Below are 27,299 nucleotides of genomic sequence, written 5' to 3'. Positions count from 1 at the left end.
AGGTACTGATTTTATGATTTGCTGTTTAAATACATGTTTTAATTTATTATTTCCACATTTATTTTTCATGTGGCAGTCAGGTATTTTTCCTTTATGTATGTGTCAATTACCCACATTGGGAGATCTGGCAGCACTGGAATTATTCAATGAAATTATTATTTCCCATAGTGCTCAGAAGGTCAACCCACTGTGAATGCAACCAAATCTATTTCAAAAGTTGATTTCCAGTAACAATGTTTATTCTGACATATTCTCCTTGGCAATAGAATCATGATTAAATGAAATTGTTAGCTTCTAAATTACTGGACCTGTAAAAGGAATATTTACTTAGAGTGTTAAGGATTGGTTTTTAAGATTGTTTTATTTACTTTGATAATGTGACAGCAATGAAAGAAAAAATAATCATATTTTCATTAACAGTGAAATCTGACTGCATTTATTAATTTTAGTTAAATAAGCCCTTGATATTCTCTGCAACTAACACATTATTCACATCAATACTTAGAAAAAATGTGAAGATTACAGTTCTTTTATACATATTTAATATAACTATATCATTCTAAAATGTTATCTATAATATAAGGCAAGGGTTATTCATAAATTTATAGAAGCAAATTCCATTCTTTGACTGGCAGTAAGATCCCTTAACACTCATGTAGTTCCCACACAGGTACCATTAAAATGAAAAATGCTCACTTTTTAGGCATATGTATACTAAATCAAAAGCTCATTTTTTTGTTTTAATATTTTTCTTCAACTTTATGATATTATTTTTGAAAGCATAATTAATAATGTTCAAACAAGGCCAATCAGATACCCGTCAGTTATGAATGTGTTTTAAACTTTTTCTCAGGGTGCTCAATAAATAAATACTTCTATTTGTATACACTTTGAATCAGCTTTCACAGAACCATACTTCAATCAGAAAATATGAGCTTATGTGATGTTAATTATATTGATTTTTTTCAATATTGCTGTGCTCACTAAATCTTGTTTCTATACACTAATGAAATATTTTATTTCATGATGAGTCTCTGGGCTAGTAGAGAAACATGAAATGTTATGGACACATTTTACATAATATTCTGTATTATAGTAATTGACCACATGCTTCTAAATGAAAATTACTATGTCCAAACATATTACATACAGATGCTCAAACATACAGCTTAAAACTAGATAATTTGTAATTGATTTGATAGAATTTTAATTACATTGCAGAAGGATATGGAAAAGAAATTTAATAAAGAACTGATTATCATTTTAAAACATAAATTTTGCCTCGTCGGTGTGGCTCAGTGATTGATCCCAGACACTAAGAGGTCACAGGTTCTATTCTTGGTCAAAGCACATGTCTGGTTGCAGGCTTTATGCCCAGCAGGGGGCGTACATGAGGCAGCCCATAGCTGTTTCTCTTTCATCGATGTTTCTATCTTTCATTCCCTCTCCCTTCCTTTCTCTAAAATCAATAAAAACCTATTTTTAAAATATTATAAAATATAAATATTATATTTTTTAAAATATAATCAAACAAGAAATATGGCATTATTAAACACCAGTTTCAAAACAATTTTATGTAAATGAATATACAGACCTGTTTTCTGATTTGCAGTAGAAGGTAGCTCTGTATTTTCATTATAGATAATTCCCATTAAGTTTTATGTCTTAAAATTCTTTACAAAACAGCTGTTTTATTATTTATCAGGGGCCCGATGCATGAAATTCGTGCAAGGGGTTTGGCCCTCGCGGCCCTGCTGCCTCGCGGCCCTGCCCCCCACCCACTGGTCGTTCCAAAAGGTCGTTCTGCCATCTGGTCTAATTAGCATATTAGCTCTTTATTATATGAGATTAGAGAGCTCTTAAGTTTTCTTTTAATGAGACATTTATTTAGAAAAACATACAAAGAGCTCAGTCAAACATGTTTAGAACATGTCGATGTTATATTTATCAATTATTTATAGAGCAAATTAAATGAGTTTAAGATTTTTTCTCTTGTATATGTTTACAGAGATTTGATTCTTACTATGAATTGGAAATAATTTTTACAGACATAAATACTGTTGCATGAAGAAAAATATCTACTAAGTTAGAAACTGTTACCTTCCAAGCAAGTAGAGATTTATGTTTCTTGTATTAAAAAAACACCCAGAGATAAATATCTTGGGCCTGGTCCAGCAAGTCCAAGATAACATTAAAAATATCATTTTAATTTTCCAATTCATCACCTTAAACTTCCTGCTTTCTCCTTTATGCTCATAAAGTAGTGTCTATGTATCTAGCCATTATGTCAGCAATATATGGGAAAAGGGAAGGAAAAAAGAGGAAAAAAATGAAAGAAAAGCAGCAAAAAGTACATACCAGATGAGTTTGATCATTTAAAAAAATTTTCCTAAACATCACCAAAGGTTTTGTTCATGTTTGTCTCCTTAGCCAAAATGGAATCCCATATCTACCCTGGCTCTGAAGTACTATGGGAAGGTGAGCATTTTAATTAGGCAAACTGCTAGCCAAGACACAGCCCATTGATAATAGATTCCATCACTATGGAAGGATTATATTAATAAAAATGAAGGGGAAATGAATATTAAATAGGCCACTGGCAGTGACTGCCATACTCATCAACTTTGCAATCAGATCCAAAAGACAAACTGAGATATTGTCAAAGGGATTGATAAATATAGACGTTCAGGTAGACTTAGTAAAATCGTAGATAACATATCTCACTGCATTTTGTGATTTAATGCTCTGGAGTAATAGTTTACTGAAAGCTGCAAGATAAAGATAGAAAATTTATTATATAACTGCATTTTACTCCCTATCTTCTAGCTATGTAGGATTGGGCAAGATATTTAATATTTCTTGACATTTATTTTCTAATTTATTCAATAAGAGAAATTTTAGAGGGATCACATTATTTTGCGTAGAGTAGCTGCACACATATCAAATGACTTCCCATTTTTCTCAAAATTCATGTAATTAGTAATGATTTTTAATGACTGAATAAAATTTCAGAAATAGGAACTCTCAATGAAATTTTCCTGATTGTCATTTTTTCTAATGATGTAAGAAAACAATTCTAAGTAAATAATATGTTGGGATTAAGAACAGCTACAGGTCTGTTTTAAGCTGAGTAGGTGTTCAATAAAGTGTTAATATACTTTTATAGGCGAGCGATATAGTAAAATGAATTGTACATTGACTGCATTTATATCTATGGCAGGAAAAACATTCCTGCATTATTCTGGCCATCATTTGGACATGGAATGTAATAATCTTTGCTGCTTCTATATGGTGAGATGCGAAGGTCCTCCTGATTGATGAAATATTTCCAATCAGTAATAACTAGCACATTATGACTAGAGATTTGAGTCAGCAATAATTAGATCACTTTATACTGAGAAACAGTCATGGTGATGGACAGATTTTTGAGTTGCCAAAGCAAGAATCAAGAAGTCTGGTCCAGCCCCTTTCTTTCTGGTTTTGGTTAACCAGCTCAAAGTGCATGCCTGTGTCTAGTCTTCCTAGTCTCTCAAAGATTTACTCATACCCCATGATCTATTTTGTCTTGCAGAAAACCCTTGATCTCAGGCAAATCCCAGCACACATAGATGTGGGCTCAGGCTATCAATCTATAATAATAAACACGTAATATGCTAATTAGACTGAACAACCAAAAGACCTTCCGGACATCCTTCTGGATGACCTTCCAGACAAAGCCGGGGCTGTCAGGGCCGACGCAAGCCTCCGCAGCTGCAAGGGCCAAGTCCCTTGCATGAATTTCATGCACCGGGCCTCTAGTATAGAAATAAAAGGACAGAAGAACATTAAGCATAAGAAGAAGCAGAGGGCAGGGTTTGACCATGACTAAACTTCAGTAATAACAGCAAAGAGCAGATTTATTCCAGTCACAATGGGGACAAGAAAGTAGGCATTAGCAGCTGGAAGGAAATAGGAGCTAAGGCTTAGTAGTGCTTACTTTTTGTTCAGTGTGAAGCGCCTTACTTTTATTATCTTATTTAGCTAACATTCTTATTGGCTAACACTATTATTCCAATTTTACACATAGGAAGTTCACTATTTCGCCCAAGATCATAGCACCAACTCAGACCATTCAGTTCCAAAGACCGCTTTTAAATGATATCCTACATTATATCTACATAAAATAAAAACAATAATAAAAATGAAGCCTTAGCCAGCGGTTCTCAACCTGTGGGTCGCGACCCCTGAAAATACATCCTGCACATCAAATATTTACATTACGATTCATAACAGTAGCAAAATTACAGTTATGAAATAGCAACAAAAATAATTTTATGGTTGGGGGTCACCACAACATGAGGAACTACATTAAAGAGTTGCAGCATTAGGAAGGTTGAGAACCACTGTGAGTCTACTGCTTTAAGAGAAATCTAAATAGATTGGCCTGTCCACGTTTATGACCGGAAAATTCCATAACAGGTGAGAACCTGTAGGCTGAACTAGCAGCAGTTCCATCGATGCCTTTAACTGATATTGTTCACTAATAGTAAGATTTATCACAGACATTATGGAAGACACTTAATGGCTGCAGTACTCTTAGAGAAACGTCCTGGGAATATATGTTTCAGGCTGCTGCAGTTCTTCTCAGATCATATCATATTTCTTGTGAAAATAGTGTAGTGTGAACTGATGGGGCTCCAAACCTGAAGAGATAGTTCAATGGGTTTGTATTCTGAATTGGAAAGAAAAGTCCATTTTTATTTGCTCTTAGACTCGTGTTTTGAATCATATAATATTAAACATAATAAGAATGTTAGAAAACGCTGCCTCCAGTTTGTCTTTTAAATGTCCATGCTTTATTTTTAAGACCTGGATAAAAGGATGTGACAAAAAGCATCTAGACATTCTTTTTTAAAAAAAAATATATTTTTATTGATTTAAGAGAGGAAGGGAATGGAAGAGAGAGATAGAAACATCAATGATGAGAATCATTGATAGGCCACCTCCTGCACGCCCCCCACTGGGGACCGAGCCCACAACCCGGGCATTTGCCCTTGACCAGAATCGAACCCGGGACCCTTGAGTCCACAGGCTGACACTCTATCCACTGAGCCAAACCAGCCAGGGCAATATCTAGACATTCTTGAACAATTTTTCATGGTGGATCCATAGGTCTACATGAATTGATACTTGAAGAAGAACTAATGAGAGTCAGCTAAGAAAGTTTAGTAAATGAAAGTTGGTCTCTCCCGCAAATGTCTAGCTGCAAAATGTAAATGGTGCCAGATAATGTACTATAGGTGGACTAACTTTTCAGGAGACTAACTGTGGTTCACCAAAGATATTCATTCTAATGATACAAAGGATCGTATTGCCCCTATAATTTTAAATGTTCAATGTGAGAAAATATTCACTATCACTCTTCTTGAAATGCTGGCCCTGGAAATACTTTGTAAAGACTTACTGTCTTATCAGAGTCATTTTAAAGAGGCCCCTGGCCAAAGATAGAACAGTTGAGTATGGTGAGGATGACGACACCCATAGACCAGAAGGTACCACAGCTGTTTGAATCCAAAATGCTCTGTTATGGCAGCTCTGCCTGGTCACATTTGACAGATGCAGGCGACCTGTAGCATCGAGAGTGTGACGAGTACAATTTGAAACTGACATTGACAAGTCACTGCAGAGAGAGACAGATGACGAGGGAGCTCTGAATAAAACGATTTTTAAGTCAACTGAACAAAAAAAGATAATATCAATGATTCTGTACTCAGAGAATTCCAAGTAAGTAGGCAAATTTTCCTCATACTTAAGAGAAACAACTTTTTTTATGTATGAGTTGATGCTACAGTTATTAATGACATGAAGTTATTAGGACTGTTTCAAGCAGGAAACTCTGCTCTCTGCACTCCATAAAATCAGCCTGGGATATAATATGCAAAATAAAATTTATGTTGTTACTAGTAGTACAAACCATACATGATTTATGGAGAAGGCACTAGAATTGCATTATCACTAGAGTATATATGTGTGTATATATACTAGTATGTATATTTGTTTTTAATTTTGAAAGCTTAAACTTACTCCAGATTTAATAAAGAATAAAATTTCTAGTTTTGTTCCTTTTCCCTCGACTGTTGTTGCTGCTACATGGCTAAATGTTATCATTGCTCTGCTTTTTTTCTTTGTGGATAAGAAGTGCTTATCATGATTAAACGCATAGGATCAGGGAGAAGGAAAATTAGCAGATATCTAGGATAAGAAGGACAAAGCACAATTTATACCCCAACATTGAAGTTCCTTTCTGTCTCCTCAGACATAGGCCTTGGCCTTGTATTATAAGCTCAATCTCCCTGATTGAAAAAGTGCACAAGAAGAAAAGTCATTTTTAAAACTCACTTTTTATAGCAAGTTTCTGGCTAAGGAGATATATCCACAGTCCACAACTGACTTTATAACATGTAATAACTTTTAAAATTCTTATTTTAAAATTGAAGACAATATTGTGAAGTGTGATTACTGTAGTTTTTATAAGTATTTCTAAATAATCAGGTATAATACTTTACATATAATGCATTAGCTTGAAAATTTAGATTTATTTGGTTTTTGTATTTACAATAGAAAGAAAAACAACTATCAAACATACGTATATGCATTATCTGACATTTTCATATATGTTATAATAGGAAGAGTGAGAAAGATTTGTATACTCATTAAAAATACAATAAATTTTTACTCATTGAACCAACTATACATAACTATTCATTGCATGTAAAGGTAGGGGAGAGTTTTCTTTCTATATTCAAGTGACATAATTACAATGATGTCATGGCATTTCTAGGTATTTATCAGGTAGCTTCCCATGGAGAAATATCATTCTTAGTCTTATCTATCATTGTTTACTTCAAAATTGCACAACCTATAGTCAAGTATTTATGGATAAGATAAATTACATTGCAGCTTTAATTTTTCAGGTTTACAACTCTTACTCATGACATAGAAAATGAAGAGAGATTTAAAATCCATTGCAAGCATGTAACTATAGTTTCATAAAATTTTATGTTCTACAAAATATAACGTGATAAAAATGTGAAGTGCAGAAAATATTTTACATTATTTGCTCTTCATGTCTACAAGTTTTGGGCCATTTAAAAAGTTAAATATGAGGGGGGAAATATTTTTATTTTTGTTAAAGAAAACTTCCAAAATAGGTTAAAATGAAATGGAAAAAAAAAAAAAACATGAAAGAGAAAGTGCATTATTTAGACTAAGTCAGACACGTGAGTTTTGTTTCCAGTCTCTCAACTTTCGAGCTGCAATATATTGGAGAAATATTTTAATATCCCCAGCTCCAGGCTCCTCATTGGCATTGCTAAGAAGGAAAAATATTATTAACGATGTCAAAGAAGACAATACTTATAAAATAATTAGTACACCTCTATAAATTATTTAAATAGAAAAGATTAGTATAATTATGAATAATCAAATGATCCCATTTCGTTTGATATATATCCTTCTCTACCCACACAATAAAGCTTATGTCTACTAATTTTCCTCTTCGTTATTTTTCCTGTGTTGCTAATGGAGCTGGAAATTGATGTGGCCATTTGTAAGCCAGCATCGATTTGTTCTCAGTCCCTGATGCCTTTTGGTGGTACTGACTTTTTCCCATATAAATTCTGTAACACATTTACATATGAAATCATAATGAAATACTTTGAATGTAATTCATCTCACCTGCAACCATTAGAAAACTAGGTTGTTGTTTTTTATTTTTAAAGTTTTAAAATTGTATAGGCCAATAATATTTTGATCTATTAAACATTATAAGGCTGATTTCAATTCCAAGTGGCCCCAAAATAGGAGCAGGTAATTTTACTTGGTTTAATGGAAAGAACTCTGGGCAGAGTTGGATAACCCAGTTTCTATTTTGATTGCTGTAATTAACTAGCTCTATAATATTGAGGAAATCACTTAGCCTTTTGGATTCTCAATTTCCTCATTTGTGAAAAGAAGTAATTGAAACAATGTTCTCCAAGGGCTCTCCAGTCCCAAAGGCCTGATCGGATGTCGTTACAGAAGCCATTGCTTTGACACTGTTTTCTTTTTAAATCTATACCCCTTCCTAACAATTCAAATCACACTAAAAATATGATGGGAATACCTGGTCCCAGGGTATCCCAATTTGGTTTAATTGATGCCTATGACCAACATAATGGGGTGTCAGCCAGGGTGGCCATTCTCTCCAGTCCAGGAATTAATTACGCAACGCACTGGATTGCTCAGTTCAAGAGTCCTGGTAGAAATAGTTCCAGAACAAGAAAGACATAGCCCTCACCTCTGTTGGGCAGTTTTTAAAGACAGTTTTTGTATGTGAACTGATATATATCTGAGCTGGCTGCTCAAATGCCTCATTATTCTCCTTCCCAGGAAGAGGGTCAATAAATTTCAAGCATCATTAGCAGCAAGTATGTACTCAAAACCAACAAATTACATGGCAACTTCTCAGAGAAGGCTTCAGGAGATAAAAGGGATGGCAAGTTCATTATATCTTCAAGAACAGAAGGATCATAGAAGCGAAAGTACTCAACATTTTATAAGGCAATAAGTGAAGCCTGTTGTAAGCTAAAATATGGTATTGTTTGTATTTTTTATGTCAGAGGAATCAAAACTAGGAATTAAAGAGAAATCATGTTTAGCACATTGCTTTCCACCCAGAAGGTAGGGGAGTGACTTGGGCAGTAGCTATGTTGTGGATTCAGAAAGGTTCAAGCAGAGGGTTTCAAAAGTGTTCTGTGAATGGTGATGCCTTTTCCACTGTATATCTGTGATTTTGAATTGGGGAAGGGGAGTAGGAAGAAACTGTGCACACTGACCCTGCTTCATTCAACATATATTTTGCATAATGATGTCGCGGCGAAGCTTTCATTACAGAAAATTCTATGTTTAAAGAAATGCTTAGGACAGCTGGCTTACAGAATACCTGCACGGAGTGTGATGAAAGTACTGAATCCATGCATTTGATTCAAGTTTAATTAACTGTTATTATTTGAATGGCAGAGCAGAGGCCTATGATACAACCTAAGGGTCTGTACAGTGAGTCACCTTTCATTTCACTTCCCACAACAATTTACATGATGAAAGATCTGCCCTCAATCCTACACTCATCACACTAGATCATTCATTTCCCTCATTCAAAAGGTAAGATTGGGCCTAGCTGGTTTGGCTCAGTGGATAGAGTGTGGGTCTGCGTGTACTCATTAAAGAATACAATCAATTTTTACTCATTTAACCAACTATAGACTGGGCCTGCAGACTGGAGGGTCCTTGGTTCGATTCAGGTTAAGGGCACATGTCTGGGTTGCAGGCTCAATCACCAGTAGGGGGTGTGCAGGAGGCAGCCAATCAATGATTCTCTCTCTCTCATCATTGATGTTTCTCTCTCTCTCTCCCTCTCCCTTTATATATATATATATATATATATATATATATATATATATATATATATATATATATATTTTTTTTTTTTTTTAAAGTTAAGATTGAGAGATATTTCACTTTGATCTAAAACAGGAAACAGAATCCCTTTCTACTACCACCAGTGAAGTGGGGACTGCCCTCAGCTCCTCGAGGTCACCCCTCTGTATCCGCAATTCCCCACATGGGTGTTTGTGTGCTCCTAAGCCGGCTAGGGCATGTGTCTCTGACTTCTATGTCTACACCTGGAAAAAGCCCTCTTGCTTTTAAAGGGCATCTGTGATTAGGTCAGTGCCACTGAACATAGGCCTAGAGTTAAATCCACAGGCTTCGCAGTCCTGGGGTTATGCAGAGAATATACACCAAGGGGAGCGGAATCCTGGGCAACATTGTACAACCCTGCTGACCACACCCTGTGTCTGAACACAATCATAATGAAGAATGAAGATTTGATTTGAATTTAATTCTGTATGAACTACAAGTTTTATGATCTACAATAATATAATCAAGTATAATTGGACCCTGTTTAATCTCAGAAATTCTGTCTATAACTTAATCAGCAGCTAATGATATATGGACCTGAAAATTATAAAAAGCAGTGAAAGGAGTTAAGTGAAAAAACTATGTTGTAATTGTGGAAATAATGCAACTATACAACCTATAATATTCATATGTTAGCTTTAGTAAAGTGTGATGTATTCACACATACATATTCAACTTAATTCCATATAGTCAATGAATTATTGGGAAAATTTAATAACGAAGCGGTTTAGTAACTTTTGAAAACAATGAAACTTTGATTTAAGGTCTCCATTAATATCAAATTAAGCATCTGCTTTTATAATCCAGAATTTCTTTTTTATTTGACCTTTATAAATGCAATAGCCTGAAATCAACTTATTTCACTCAGGCATCCAATAATATATATTTGTGAAAAGCAGTCAAAATTGAGCTTCCAGCACCTGGGAAAGATGTTTTTATTTTATTTTTTAATTTTTCTTTTCTCTTTATATTTGAAGTCAAAGTATTATCTCTTTGGGGGTTTCTTCAGAATCCTATTAGCCCTAGTGGGAAATAAGTGAGCCCTGAGAATTATTTCTTCCTTAATGTGTCTATAATGAGATCTTTAGAATAAAAAAAAATCTCTGGTTAACCTGCACTCAGAAACAAGGTTCAACTTACTGCATTTCTAATACAGAGCAGTTACTGTTTCTGTTTAACATATTGAAATTTAGCATTAAGATTATTCACGTTCATACTATTTGGCAAAAAGTGAATTATTTAATACATACAGATTAAATAAGATAATAAGATAATATTTATTTATACAAAACTGAGAGATATGAATACTTAACAGTAAGTTTGACATAAAACAGCTTGACTCATAATACAAAAAACACAATCTGTACTTGGATTTATTTTTTCTGTGTTTGTAATATTATAATTTCAAAATCCATTCAAAGTAGTTATTATAAAGTGAGGAAAGAAAATAAAAGACTTCAATGAGGTAGTTTTGTGATTAAGACATAAAGCAATTCCTACAGCAATGCATGCTACAGAAAATGGGTCACCTTCAAACCACCCTTGAAAATAAGCAGATAACAGAATTTCAGATTGCGTTATCTAAGGAGCATTGTTATAGTATGTATATCTACATAGTCTTTTTTTCAGTTTGCAAAAAATGTCCATATGTGAGCAGGTTAAAACACAAAAGCTCTTTTCATCTTTTTTCCCCCTCACATACAACATGTATACACACACACCTAAATATCCTCACATTCCCCACATCTACTTATAAGGTCATTAGTTAATTGTGAGAATGAAAATATACATGTTAGTGACTATTTTTCTAACTAAGTGGAGAGGGGAAGGAGGAAGGGGACTGGATAAAATAAGGTGAAGGGATTAGCCACAGAACATAGAGGTATAATACATAGACACAGACAATAATATAGTTATGAGCAAAGGGATGGGGAGAGAGGGTCTGGGTGAGTAGGATAGGGGGTTTGGATGTGGACATATGTAATAATGTCAACAATAAAAAATGGAGTTACTTCAGTATGTTCTTAACATAATGGATTTCTATATGTTTCAAAGCAAACTATGTTAAAAAAATGTGTACAAACTTAGTAAGAACAGTTTCAATTGAAAGGTTTTGATTTAAAAGCAAGTATATTCTCTTCAAAATAAATGTTCATTTTTTTAGGTGACTATTAATTATCCTAAATATATAATTGACACCTAATATATTGGAATTACTTCTAACTATGAATATATAAATTGGTATTTTAAATAAAACACAAACATAACATGCTTTTTAAAATATATAGTATATGCTTTTTAAATTTTCAATAGGAAGGTGTGATTTGAGAAGCACAAAACTATAAAAAGAAACCTTTTTGAATGAATATTATTGTTGATACATACTAGAGGCACAGTGCACAGATTCATGCACAGGTGGGGTCCCTCGGCCTGATCTGCAGGGATCCAGCCAAAACCAGCTCTCTGACATCCCCCGAGGGGTCCTGTATTGCAAGAGGGAGTCACTGCAGCTCAGCAGCTCTTGCATTGAGTGCCTGCCCCCTGGTGGTCAGTGTGCATCATAGCTACCGGTTGGACGGTCAAATGGTCAGCTGGTTGGCGGAGGCTTAGGCTTTTATATATACAGACTAGAGGCCCGGTGCACGACATTTATGGATTGGGGGGGGGGGGTTTCCTGAGCCCGGCCTGCACCCTTTTGCTGTCCAGGAGCCATCAGTTGGACATGCTTAGTGCTGCCGCGGAGGTGGGAGAGGCTCCTGCCACCACCGCAACACTTGCCAGCTGTGAGCCCGACTTCTGGCTGAGCAGCGCTCCCCCTGTGGGAGTGCACTGACCACCAGGGGGCAGCTCCTGCGTTGAGTGTCTGCCCCCTAGTGGTCAGTGCACGTCATAGAGACCGGTTGTTCAGCTGTTCAGTTGATTTGCATATTACCCTTTTTTTAATATAGGATGGTTTCCAACTGTACTCCTTTCTTCTTGAGAGCAAGTACTAAGTTATGATCTCTATTCTAGTATCTCCTGGAATCAACAATGGGCAGTCCAGAGAATTTTTTTAAAGCTTTATTGTTGAAAGTATTACAGGTATCGTTTTCCCCCCCTTTGACCCCTTCTAGCCCACCGCAACCCCCATCCCAGGCCTTCACCACCTATTGTCTGTCTCCATGGGTTATGCATACAAGTTCTTAAAGCATTTTTGAATTAAACTCTTTTTAGTAATGCATCCATAAGAATAGAATTTGGTTTTCCTCAATCAAACTGATGTCACAAAACTAATTCTGGGTATTTTGCATCTGTGGTTTATCTAATTCTTGAACCAAAGATTTTGATGATCTTTTTTTTTTTAAATTTGTCTCAAGAGAGACCTAGTTTTGAAAGTAAAGAAAAGTTATATTATAGTAATCAAATTGAATGAGTTTGGTTTAGTGCTAGTCCCAAAGACACACGGGGTTAGACTACCTGATTTGAATCTCAGCTTTGTATCTTTCTCTTTGTATGTCTGGAGGCAACCTTGCCTCTCTGTGCCATGATTCCTGTATCCGCAAAATAAGGGCTAAGATTAGAGCTGTACTCATAGGGTTGTTCTGAACATCAGAGTGGTTTTAGATTTGCAAAGTGGTCTTAGACTCAAAGCCATTGGAAAACTGCCTAGCAAAAAGTAGAAGCCTGATAGGGTTTTCTGTCATTATTTCAGATCCAATTAGTTTTCTTGTGTCTATGAATATAAATTAATATAACTGAAAACAAATCTGACTTTACAGGGTTTATTTAGAGAGGAAGGAAGGGAAATTGATGTTATGAAGTTAAATTCTTTACAATATCCTCCAAATTTTACAATGTAAATATTAGAATCCATATTTTACATATGAGGATTCTAACATTTACATAAATTTAGTAACTTACACAGTAACATCCAGGTAAGAAGTAATGGGTTTGGAATTTTAACCCCAAATGTCTGTCTGCTCAGGTTCATAGATTTTAGATCAGTCTATGTTTTACATTAGAGTTAAGATCTGTCTCTGACTGCTGTATTAGAGCTATTAAATGCTTAGGCAAAGAGGTTAGGGTACAACATACAGCTTTTGAAATATAATTTTTACATTTTGAACTAGTTGAATTTAGTTATATCTCTTTGATTGGAATTATCATGTTAGTTAGTATATCACTGATTAGTTTGAGAATTAAATAAAGCTTATAAAACTATTACAGATATTGAGTAAGTGCTAATAATAAAAATAATGTGGAGAAATTAATACTAGCAATAACAAATTAACAAATAATATATATAAATATAACAATGTATCATTGTTATTAATGAGCCATCATTTTTGTCCCTTTAAATCTAGAATAAAACATAAAAATCTACCTAGTATTCTGAAAAAATAACCACATTTAAAACCATACATAAAATGCAATTTATTTCAAAAACAGAGATTCCATTAACGATGGTTTGACCAGAATAGTTGATTGTCTGGAAATATTTTGTTACCTAAAAAATGGCTCTGCGAAAAATGTTCTACAGCTTTGGAAAGGTATGAAAAATTATTTTAACCTTCTCCTTCCATATTTTTCCTTCTAAATCCAGGCACCATGCCAATGACCTCTCAAACTTTTGCAGAAATACCTGTTAATATATTGTGACACTCTCAAATGATTTAATGTAATCTGAGTGAGCTCAAGTTGTAAAATAGGACACTCTGAAAAAAAAAAATAACAGGATGCCTCTCACATATGACCACACATATAATAATCAAGGACAAAAGGAAGGATGAAAGAGAATATCGGGCGGATAGTATATTTTCTCTTTAGCTGTGTTAAATAAAAAAAATTCAGCTGAGTAAATTGAAAGATCAAATGGGCTTATTCAGTGATTCATGAATCAGGTAGCTTCCCATACAGTAAAGAGCAAGGAGCTCTGCTGAGCTGGAGAAGGTTTTTATGGATGGAAAGGAGGCAGAAGAAAGATGAGCAAAGTACTCTTCACTTCATGCAAGATCACCCTCCTAAGGGGAAAGGAAGGAGCCCGTCTGGCAGGTGATCTCTCTAGTGCTGACCAAGTAGTTCCAGGTTGACTTGTTAAAAAGGTGACATTCCTGGGAGAGGTTGAGACAATTAGGTTAATTGACTTGGTTGGGTGATGTGGGGCACAGCTCAGAGATTCCACTTGGGGCCTGCTGGTTCCTTTTAGCAACAGGATGTGTAATATGTCCTAAAACATTAGCTTTTGTTGCTCCCAAGCATGGTAAATAGCCTTTGTTCTTTGCTCCTCCTTAGCATACCTCTGGGGAAATGTGGGCCTTTTTGAAATGGGTTTCTACTTTCTTAAATAGAAGTTGAAATATTTCCAGATGATAAATAGCTTTGGGTCTCTAACCCAGGCAGGGGAGTTCTCAACTCACATTGGGCTGTTGAAGGGAATTCCCAACCTTGTAAAGTAGTATTCCTCTTGCTGGAATGGCAACAATCAAGCGAGGAAGAACAAATGAGTCCCCTCCGGGAACAGAACGGAATAGTTGTCAAATATTCTTGAGCATTCAGTGGCTTCAGAAAGAGAAAACGTTTGCATGATTCCATTACTCAGACAGAGTTATAAATCATCTTTGGGTCTGGTCTTCCTTTGTCAATAAACAAGGAGTTAAAAACAGTCTAATGGCACTGTAGCTAATAACAATAGCCACTGTGATGTTCCTGAGAACAGAGCAGGCATTAACAGGAAGCCTAAGCAACTACAAAAAACACTTAGTATTTTATAAGGTCACCAAGGAGAATCTAGCAAAAGTCATTTGTTTCATACATAATGAATTTTTTTCAGCCAAAGAAACTCACATAAAATTGCCTTATATTCATTTTTGCAAGTTTATCTGAATACATCCTGTATGTAAATAAAACAATTTCTCCTTTCAACAAACCCCATTCTCTCCCCATGCCTAGTAACCATCCCCTATCCGGGCAAATAGCAAATGAAAATAAAATCACTGCTGGACATGGTAATATAAAAACATTTTATACTCTTAGGTGCACTTTTCAACCCAGAGAAAAGAAGAATAAATTCCTTCTTTTGTGCAGCGGTTTCTAAAATATAATCAGAGATATGCTAGTAAGTACTTGACTTTAGATTAGCTTTCTCAAAACTTTTAAGCCCTAATGTTCAGTTTCACTTACACTCTGACGCTAGACCTTGGTATCTTTTTTAAGCCTCTTTTGGCATCTCATTTTCACGCTCCATCTGAGGTGACTTGGAAAACAGCAGAAAATAACAACACCACTTCCACAAAACAACTGCCTGGACACCGCATATTTCTACATCCACCATTTATGGAACTCTGTTTCTAGGACAAATGTTATTTTAAGTGTCATTATTAGAAGATGATTTTATTGGAGTTGGCTGTGTCAGTCAGTAAAGAGTCATCACCTACACAGAAAAAGCTTTTTAAAAATAATTGAAATAAGAAACATCCGCTCGCTGTTATTTTTAAATGGCTCTGAAGGAGTTATTAGCTTTCTGTATGTGTAGCTTAAAGCCTCTGTATAAAAGGGCATTATGTGATTTTTCTGAACACAACTCAGAGATGAGGCAAAGCACAAGAATTCCCCTTCTGCACCCTCCCTTCTTCATGCAAATGAACTAAGCTGTAGCTTTGCAGTGTAAGCTAAGCCTGAATTAGATTCCCATGCTGAAAAATTAAAAATAAATTCATCTATAGAGATCAATTTCTGGAATCATTCAAGATTCAAAAATGTTGATAAAAATGATCATGGTTTTGATCTTAAAAATTACCCTTGTATTTTGAGGAACTAAAAAGTTGGACACACACATTCATCATATTTTTTATTAAGAGATAAGCAAAATCCATTGACTTCCTTAAATGAATATAATATGGAAATTTAAAAATAATTTTGAATAATTTCAAATGACACTGAAAATCATTATAATATATTGTTATTGAAAGTATTGACTCATTTATCATTTTTTAAAATATATTTTATTGATTTTTTACAGAGAGGAAGGGAGAGGGATAGAGAGAGAGTTAGAAACATCGATGAGAAAGAAACATTGATCAGCCTCCTCCTGCACACCCCCTACTGGGGATGTGCCCGCAACCAAGGTACATGCCCTTGACCGAAATCGAACCTGGGACGATTCCACAGGCCAACGCTCTATCCACTAAGCCAAACCAGTTAGGGTAACTCATTTATCATTTTAATAATTATGCATATGTGTATATACAATAAGAAAACAATTACATAGACATGAGAAAATATATGAATATGTTAATATATGTGAACCATTTTAGATAGGTATTTATTCATATACATTTATTAACATGAATAGATATAACTGAAAGTGTATAAAAATGGTTAAAGAAGTTATCTCTAAGTAAGAGAGTTTCACTTTAGTTTATAACATTCTCTATACAAGTTATTTAATATGTAATATGAAGAAGATTTTACAGTTCCCAACATCAGGTGAACACCACTTATTTAATATTAGATGGATTGTGAATAAACACCTATAGTGTAAGCTAGACACCTATGTGCCTGACTTAATCAGCACTGAATAACTGGCTTTGAATATTGCCTGCCAATGCAGGTTATTGCATGTGATCTCCTTTAAGGTATTATCCTGCAATGAGCTACTATAAAAATTCTGATCTTCTCAAGAGCTTTACATTAAATAAGTTCATTTTCAGTTCAAAATTTAACATATATATTTTTTAATTTTTATCATTGAAAGTATATGTCCCCCTCCCTCCCCCATTGCCTCCTTCTAGCCTGCCCTGCCCCCACCCCCTGCCCCAAACCTTCAAATATTGTTTGAAGTTTTAATTTCTACAAAACTCAGATTTAAATTAAAAGGAAAAGGTGGAAGAGGAAGGAATAGCAACATTGAATTTAATTTGGATTTTGGAGAGAGCTGAAAACACATTTGCTTTTTTATTATGTCAGTTCAAAAAGAAAATGGTTCTGATTTGAGCTAAATGAAGATTTTTTTGGTAACTACTTGGATCACATTGTAAAAACCTATTTAGAATTTTCACTCCATTTCTGCAATATTACCACATATTTTTTGAGCTGTTGACAAAATGGATACAGTTTATAAAGTCATTGCTTTTGCATTGAGCATTTGCCTGTCTCATATCTTTAGATGAATTTGAAAGCAAAAGCAATACCCAATGTGTTGGATATTTTTAATAGTATGGTTGGAATCTGTAATTTGAAATTCCTAGGTTCAAAGAAGATTTATCTACAGCTTGATTTTACGTTTGAACCTTCTTATGCTTCACAGAAGTTTATGAAGAATTGGGGCGGGGGGTGGGGGGAGAGGCTTCCTCCTATCATTCATAGCATTTTTCTTAGACTTGAGTAAAATATACAGAAACTTTCAAAGAAAAATCAAAATCTAGTGTCCCCTTATTGTGTTCTCATTCTCTTAATTAGATAACATGCTCAGGTCTAAATCCTTTGCTTATACTTATATACATATATACTTTCAGAGCAAATTTTGATATCAATATAAATTTACAAAATGGATATATTTATTTTAATAACATTAATTTGAATGATGATGTTATCTTACTGAGCCTAAACTAAAATGTAGAGTTTAAGAACAAAAGTATGTAAAAGAAGCAAATAGGATCCAGAGACAGAGAAGCATCCATCAGACCATCAAGCCTCAGAGGGAAGGTAGGGGAGGGTGGGGGTAAGGGGGAGAGATCAACCAAAGGACTTGTATGCATGCATATAAGCCTAACCAATGGACACAGACACCAGGGGGGTGAGGGCATGAGTGGGGGCCATGAGGGGCATAAGGACACATATGAAATACCTTAATCAATAAAGGAAAAAAAAAAAAGAAGCGAATGGATACAAGTGTTCGAAATCCTTGTATTTATGCATGCTCATGTATTTGGGGGCTGTACTCCTGATATCTGCAATGTACTAAGCAATAAGATGGATTGAGAGAAAGCTGGAATGAAGGACAGATATGGGATGTATCTCTGTGAGAAGTCAAGTAGATTCAAAGGTGAATGGTGGAGTCTTTGGGATATACAGGTGTTCGCCATATATTTTTCAAACTTTGTTTTTTTGTGTGTTTAAAATGTTTATAATTAAAAAGTTGGTGAACAAAAAAAACATAAAAAAAGAATTATATTGTTTTTGTTTACCTTTTCTGATTAAAAATTATACTGCAAGTATGATTTTTTAACCTAGAACCTTATCTTTAATGGTGTTCATATTCTCTCTCTCTCTCTCTCTCTCTCTCTCTCTCTCTCTCTCTCTCTCTCTCTCTCTCTTTCCCCCTCCTTTCCGCTTCTCTCCCTAAAGCTCCATTCTGACTTAGATAAGGGCGAGGGCACTGTTAAATACACCCTCTCTGGAGATGGCGCTGGCACCGTTTTTACCATTGATGAAACTACAGGGGACATTCATGCAATAAGGAGCCTGGATAGAGAAGAAAAACCTTTCTACACGCTTCGTGCTCAGGCTGTGGACATAGAAACCAGGAAGCCCCTGGAGCCTGAATCAGAATTCATCATCAAAGTGCAGGATATTAATGATAATGAGCCAAAGTTTTTGGATGGACCATATGTTGCTAGTGTCCCAGAAATGTCTCCTGTGGGTGAGTAAACAAACCAAAGTTCTATCAGATGCTACAAGACCTTTTCACATTTATTTTCTGCAGGTTGACGTAAACATCTTACTTGTAATCCAGAAGCGTATTCTTTCACTGTAGAGCAGTGGTTCTCAACCTTCCTAATGCCGCGGCCCTTTAATATAGTTTCTCATGTTGTGGTGACCCCAACCATAAAATTATTTTTGTTGCTACTTCATAACTGTAATTTTGCTACTGTTATGAATCGTAATGTAATTATCTGATATGCAGGATGTATTTTCATTGTTACAAATTGAACATAAAGCATAGTGATTAATCACAAAAACAATATGTAATTATATATGTGTTTTCCGATGGTCTTAGGGGACTCCTGTGAAAGGGTCGTTCGTCCCCCCAAAGGGGTTGCGACCGCAGGTTGAGAACTGCTGCTGTAGAGGATACAACAGTTTCATTTATTTTTTTCCAATTTTCTTTCTATTTAACTTTTCCTTTTTGCTGAATTCTAAATATATAAGTAGATAAATAAATATCTAGGACATAAAACATTCTTTCCCATATTTACATTTCCCTGAACTCACAAAAGTCCTCCCTTTGCACTGAAATTGATGGCATTACCATTCCAGATACCTATATAGCTGGAGGTAACCACCACACTCAACAAATAGCAGATAGTAATCCTTGGCTGAAAGTAAATTATCCACAGCATGTGTCACAGCTGAGCCTGAAGGTGGTCCGGAAAGGGGTGTGTTGCATCCTTTGTTGCTTTCATTGGAAATCCCAGAAGGGTGATATTGTTTTCTTTGTAGCCTTAGGTCACCATAGTGGTTAAGCCATCACCCTAGGAAACAAATATGATTATGAAGTCAGTATTAGAGTAATTTTGCAATTAAGCTTTTAGTATCATCTTCATTCTTTATAATTAATAATAATGTAAAATCAGCCCAACCAGCATGGCTCAGTGGTTGAGCATCGACCTATGAGCCAGAAGGTCACAGTTCAATTCCAAGTCAGAGCTCATGCCCAGGTTATGGGCTCCATTCCCAGTGCAGGAGGCAGCTGATCAATGATTCTCGTTCATCAATGATGTTTCTGTCACTCTCCCCTCTCTTCATCTCTGAAATCAATAAAAATATATTAAAAAAATGAAGTCACATTTCAATAACAACCTAAACTGATAAAGTCCTATAATAGTTATTTTATGGTTGATGAGTAAAAGGTTCCAGATTTACTGACAATTTTAAATTATAACGATTATTTCTGTCACCATTGCCAATACATCAACTTATTTCAAAGTAAATTTTAGTTTCTAGCTCTTTTGTAAGAGAAAGCACTCATCACTTCCAAGTAACAACTTGAAACTCCTATGTGAGCTGTTGCTAATATTTCCCAAGTCTGACATTCCTCAGGGGGCTTCTGCTGCCCTTACAGGCATGGTAGACACACAAGGAATGTTGCACCGAGTACCCTAAGGGCAGAAGCAGGGTACTGGCTACAGGAGTTGTCACAGGGATTGATCATAAATGCATGCAATTGAAATTGTGTCTGTGACCTTATCAGGCATTCAAAGACCATCTCTCTCCTTGACCTGAGAAATTAGCTCAGAGTACTTCACTTAGACTTAAAAGTTTTGTATGTGTACTCAGGCTGCATATCTGTTATTCCACATCTGCTACATTTTTTGAGCTGCCTCTTTTATGTGGTGCTATGGTTGCTAGAGATTTAGAAAAATAATTGGAAGAAATCTTATTAGAAAAGTATACCCTGAAAAGGGGAAGAGCAATTTCTTAAAATTGTGCTTTGATTTTACGGGGGCGGGGAATGAAGGTAATATTTTGAGAAAAAAAAGTATGGCTTTTAAGAAGACAATGCCCTTTAGTAATAAATGGTTTACCAGTAACCTGCTCAGTCTTCATGAAAATTGGAGATATTTGTGTGAATTCATGACCCTCAGTGACACTTTATTACCTGAACAGCATCCTTAAACCAACATACACACTTCTCTCCAGTATTAGAAAATTATCTTACAAAGGTTTTTGTTGTGCCAATTAGGATAAGGGGTAGCTACAGAGTCTGAGCCCTTAAATAAGGAGTTCACAGCTCGTGTTTGAAGAGAGAAATAAATCTGAAATATCAGGCAAGTGGTAGGTGAGGGAGAACACAATAGCTTTTGTATGCTATTGGGTTGAGACATGGTTTGCTGTGCTTCCGGGAGGTATTAGAAAGAGCTACAGAAAACTGTATTGTATCTCCATAATATACTCATTCCAAATAAATACTAAAAAGTCTAAATACCACATCCAAATTAAATATTACAAATTTAATATCTACCAGGCACTAATTTTGCCATGTCCCACAATCTTGCCTATACACATATAACAAAAAGCACCGGAGACCCAGTTGGATCTGTGGCATTTGATGTTTTTGTTTTTATATGGCCGACCTAAAGCTAACCAAAACTGACAGCGTACCCAGGCATCATACCGATGTCCCCAGAGCTCCTGAACTCCATTCCTAAGCATAGCCTTCTTACCCTACGGAAATGCTTCACTGCTCTAAGTCACTTTGTCCAACACTTATTTTTAATTTTTCTTAGAATTTAAAAATAATTTTTGATCAAGGCCAAATGCAGCTTACCATGTTATATTGGCCAGTACAGCTATTGTTTCAGTAAATCTCACCTTCAGTTTTATGCACTGTGTTTGAGATATTCTCTAGGAAATAACTATGCTTTCCCAATAACTGAGAATGTTCCCACTTCATTTTCAATAAAAGAGAAGAATCACACAATCTAAAAATACATATAGTAAAATAGCTATTCTTATTTTTACTATAAAATATCAAGAGATATTGAAATATTGAAACAAAGCTTATACAAGTGCCTGTTTAGCAATAGGGAAGTGTACATGTGAAAATATGAACAATTAAACCTTTAATAAAGATTAACTACAGTGAAAATTATAAGGAACAAAACTGTACAAAAGGGGAAATGGTGTTGAGCAGGGTACATAAAGATTTCAGAGGAAAATCAGGATTTGAGATCTGTAAGACTGTGAAATATATTTGGTTCCTGAAAGTTTAAGAAAATTCTAGTGAATCTATGAATTGTTTAAGAGAAAGGTCACTTTGTTACTAACTTGTGTGACATCCAAGATGCCATGGAAGTAACATTCATAGTTAAAGTGCTTTTACTATGACCTAAGGAAATTACCTTATGATGCAGATATTCCCAACTCAGAGTTACTCCGTAGAGACAAATTTGGTATTATGAATGTGGTCTTAATTCTTTAAGGTCACTGGAGTGACAGTGAGTTACAGTACTGTGCCCTCTCCCATATCTGGTAATTTTGAATCAGTGTGGTCTGTTTTAAGTTACTTTCCCTCTCAGAGTACTGATAGGTCTAACATCTTCAAATCCATATTCATACTTGTATTATCTTCTTCTGCCTGAGGTAAGCCATTATGAAACAGCTGTTTTGGAAATCAGGTCGCTATGACACGTTTTATTGATGTCAATTCTGAATCATAATTTATGTAGTAAGACCTACCATTTTCTGAGCTATAGTTAGGGGCCAAAAGATCTAAATAGAGATTTCCATTCCCTACTTCATTTAATCATTATGAAAATTTCATGCAGTGTTTTTTTTACTATTTGATCTTTATTTTCATATGAAAACTTAACCCTTGTGTATCAGAAAGTACGAATGACTCCAAGGTTCTTTAGAATAAAATTAATTGCAATTTATTATACCTTTTATTTTTGGGTTAGTAATTTTTTGTGGGGACTTACTAAATTCAGTGTTTTTTGTTTTGTTTTGTTTTGTTTTAACTCAGCTGAGCTGGTCCTTTAGATATTTCCCTTATTTATTTTAATTATATCTTTCTAGCCCAAAACTATGTTTTGGACTTGTCTTACACACTTTGCCTGCCCCAGTCCTTTAATATGCTATTTTTACAAGAAGCCCTCTTATATAAAGACTAATATTTAAAAGCCAAAATCTGGTTTCTATATGTATTCTTTGCTATTTGCTATTGGAGTGTCATTACCCCCAGTCCCTTTCAATAGGCACAACAAAAGCATCTATCTAATCATTAGATATATATATATATATATATATATATATATATATATATGAGAGAGAGAGAGAGAGAGAGAGAGAGAGAGAGAGAGAGAAGATATTTGTGTGTCTTTTTACATATATTGAAAACCATGATTTCATTCCAGTACCCCAACTCCAATCCAACACCATCATTTATTCCAGTTTTTCTTCACTCCTTTTATAATTTATAACTCTCTTCTCTGAGAATGAGAAATCTGGTGCTTTTTATATTGAATATATTTTCTTATTCGATCAAGCCCCCATGTATAACCAATCTTTCATTATCACTGACCCTTCAAACCCCTTGCACATTCCCCAAGGACTCCATTCCAGCTTTGACATTCTGAGCTGGCTGTTTCCACTATTTTCTCTCTCTCACTGGAGGTTTTGCTCACTTCACTAGCGCTCTGAGTTCCCACCCACAGACGCCTTCCTCGCATCCACAGGTCTCTGATACCCATTGCTGACACCTTCCTCCGTCTGCTCCAACCTCTTGCTCTGGCCTATTGCACCTGCAGCCCAACTCTTCCATTCCCATCTGTCTGCCCGCATGAAAGCCTACCTCTTCCCACACCTGCTAAGCTTGAAGACTGAATTTTTCCAGAAGATCAGCAAAGAGGAAGGAGTTACCTTTGATTCTTAAAGGGACTTGGAGTGTCCTTAGAACTGACAGCCTCTGGACTGTATTTTCACTTGTATAAGTGGTGTTTAAAACAGTGGTCTTTCATTCAGTTTTTCCTTCTCAATTTGTTGAGCTATCCAAGTTGTTTTGTGAGAGCCAAAGATGACCCAGGACGTATTTGGTAAGGCCCCAATCCATTTTTCCCCGGCAATACTGGTTTTTCATGCTGCACAGTAGCTTTTCTATTCTCAAGAAACTACATGGCAAAAAGCCCAAGATGTAGAGGACCCAGTTAATAATCTTATTCCTTTTCTTTTCCCATAGAGTCACTCCCTCTGACAGGAGCTCAATATTTACGACTGTTTTTGGTTTTTTTTTCTGCAAACCCCACCAAATCTATTCAAAAACCTAACAGACTCTCTATTCCAATTCAAAATTTCTTTGGCACAGAGCACTCTTTTACCTTAATGTGTGGAGACAAGCTGTTGATTTATAAGAAACACCAATTATCAGATGACACTTTTGCTTTGGAATCTGCTGACTCACTGAAAAGCCTTTGCTGAAACTGAGCAGGGCCTGGTGATCCCTCCAGGGTCAGCGTGCTGTCCACACCACAAGCCTGGCCGAGCTATTTTCCCGGCCATGGGCTGTTATGACTGTGTGTTCAGGGAGCATTTTATTCCTCTGTTTGATTCCTTTGATTTTATTAGTGGTACAATTGCAAAGGTAATGGTATTGACAGTTTTTTTATGGCTTGGAGAGAAGTGTATGAATTGTTTTTGTAGCAGCACCGTGTGTCCCCAAACATAAACCATGCTACACTGATAGCTGCTTTAGCAGCCACTGATCAGCAATAAATGTTAAAAATTAACAAGAAGTTCCTTTTTTTTTCTCTAACAGCCAAATGACTCTAAGCGTTAAATATATGTTAGCAGGAGTTGCTTTTTGGCCACTGAGTACTGCAAAACATTAAACATATTTTCAAAGTATTACTCTTTCCCCAGCCTCCAAGCGGTTGTAAACATTAAATATGTTTTGTAAAAACTGCTTTGCCAGCTACTGGCAGGATAGCTGTGAGCATCATTTTTCTTTAAGGCCGTCTTCCAGGCGAGGGACTGTTTTTTCTTATTTGCTCTATTCTGGTTAGTGTCTGTACACAAACGCAGGCCAAAGGCTACCTCGGCCCGATTGTCTCTTGCTTTACGGCAAGTGCTCATGGGAGAGCAGTGGCACCTACATAAACCCTGAGGGCAATAGGAGTTTTGTGAGGCTCAGCTGTTTGTACTGGGTAGTCCCTGTGGATGTCAGCTACATTTTCCAAAACAATTTTGGTTTCTGCTTTGCGTTGAGGTCAGAAGATGGGCTTAAACTAAGCTTGGTATTACACATGATAACTTCAGGCAACCAGACACTGGTGGATTACACCCAGCCATCAACGTGAAAATAGTCCATCAAGTGAGCAGACTCAAAGACAGTCACGATGGCGGGGCTACTAACTTAATGAGATCTTTAACCCAAACACGATGGAGGACTTGAAGCCTGTGTCTGTCTATAACTCAGTATGACAAGCACATGGAATTCAAATTCAAAGGCAGTGAAGAGCATGCCACTCTGTAAAAATCTGTGTAGGAGTTAACCTGGGAAATCTGTTCATTTTACCCAAATTCACAATAAAAATCAAGCGTGGCACCTGAGTCAATTGAAAAAAAAATGAAACTTTGATTTTTACAGGATCCAAGTGTTTTCCAAATCACATAGTATTGCATTTTGCCAATGATATTATTCTAGGTGGATGTCTAACAGATTCAAATGAGATACCTCTAAGTTACCAGATAATTTTAGGTACTAGGAGTAGAACAGTGAGAAAAATCTGACCAAACCCTTGCCCGCAGAAAGCATTCCTTCTAAAGGTCTATTGCAGGGGGGCAAACTATGCTCCATGGACTAAACCCAGCACAACACCTGTGTGTGTTGGAATACAGTAACACACAGGCTTATTTATTTCTGGATTGTCTGTGCCTGCTCTCACACTATAATGGCAGAGTGGGCAACAAGACTAAAGTGTGTGCTATTAATCCTTTGTAGGAAAATTTGTTGAGTCATGAGTTAGTGGATTGAGTATCAGAGATGAGGTTAAGATCCACAATATAATATATCTATGAAAAAAAAGTGTTTACTCTAGAAAACACTTCCTCAAAAACACAGGGGAGAGAGAGAGAGAGAGAGAGAGAGAGAGAGAGAGAGAGAGAGGAGAGAGAGAGAGAGAGAGAGAGAGAGAGAGAAACAGGAACAGAGATAAAATAAGGAGTGTAAGTAAATCTCACAATAACATGAGGAATAAAATCAGATGCTCCATTTAGCCCATCCTGAAAGGAATAGTTTTAACTTTATTAAAATTACTTAAGTGCTGTTTTAAAGTAGTAGTAGTTCATGATAAAATATTTTTTTATTTCCCTGCAAAATATAATTATTCTTTCAGTTATGTAACCATATCTTTTTTAAAATTAAAAGTGTAAGTTAAAAACTAAATCTAAGAAGATTGAAAGAGGGCAACCTTCAGATTGGGGTGAAACATTCCTACCCCAAATGATTTTTCAGGATTCATAAGTTCTTTCACCTCACTGATATGAGTGGTGAAAAAACTGAAAAATTACTGAAAACAAATTTAATAACAACCGCCAGTGTTAACGTGCACTACACAATAACCGTTACAGGAAAGCTGTTCCATAAAGTAAGGTCAGAGAGAGTTTATCAAGGTTGCCACTATTTTCATTTCTGACCAAGAAACTAAAACTTGAAAGTAAGGAAATCAGAAGGTACCACTTACAAATAATTAACAAAGAAGAATATCAAAATGTGATACAATTTGTTTAATTGGCCACAGCACTGGAGAGGAAAAGACAGCATAGCAATTAAACTGTCATCCATGCTAATTTTGCTTATAAGGAAAAACAATGTAATAGGATAATTTTTTGAAATGCTTTGATGCTAAGAAAGTGCCAAAATATCATTAGCTACTGCACATTTTAAATTAGACAAGAAAGAAATTGGTAGCAGCCTGAATATCTAAAAGCTTGGTTTTATGCCCTTTTTTCCTCTTTTTGCCTGTTTAGTCAAGTATATGCTGTTTAACAATGAAATAATTTATACTAAAAGCATTGTTATCACAAGTACTAGAAACTCCATTTTCCCAAATCTTTTGAAAAGAAGCTGTTTTTCTTCCCTTTCTGAAAGAATGTATCATCTTTATAGAAGATAAGTTCTATAATATAATATGAATTATATATTTATATTTAATTATATTTTTATAATTAATATTAAGTGCCTATTTATCTAGAAGCCTTAATTTGAACCAATTCACACATATGATTATGTTTATATTTCCATTGTCAAATATATTTACTTATTATTTAAACTGAGTATCATTTTCTTATTCTCACTTTTGCCTGATTAGTCAGGATAGATATTC

At 35.4% G+C, this 27,299-nt stretch overlaps 1 protein-coding gene across 2 annotated transcripts in view; it reads left to right on the top strand.

Annotated features, from left to right (window-relative positions):
* Nucleotides 1-27,299, top strand: part of CDH12 (cadherin 12) — a 723,975-nt gene that overhangs the window by 589,366 nt on the left and 107,310 nt on the right. For both annotated transcript variants that reach the window (XM_036310943.1, XM_036310944.1), the window contains one exon: nt 18,823-19,117. In XM_036310943.1, the coding sequence (XP_036166836.1) occupies nt 18,823-19,117 (295 nt within the window). The remainder of the gene's footprint in view (nt 1-18,822; nt 19,118-27,299) is intronic.

This window comes from Myotis myotis, unplaced genomic scaffold, assembly GCF_014108235.1.
Source record: "Myotis myotis isolate mMyoMyo1 unplaced genomic scaffold, mMyoMyo1.p scaffold_m19_p_5, whole genome shotgun sequence".
In the NCBI taxonomy this organism is placed as follows: Eukaryota; Metazoa; Chordata; class Mammalia; order Chiroptera; family Vespertilionidae; genus Myotis; species Myotis myotis.
This window is presented reverse-complemented; position numbering and strand designations above follow the sequence as displayed.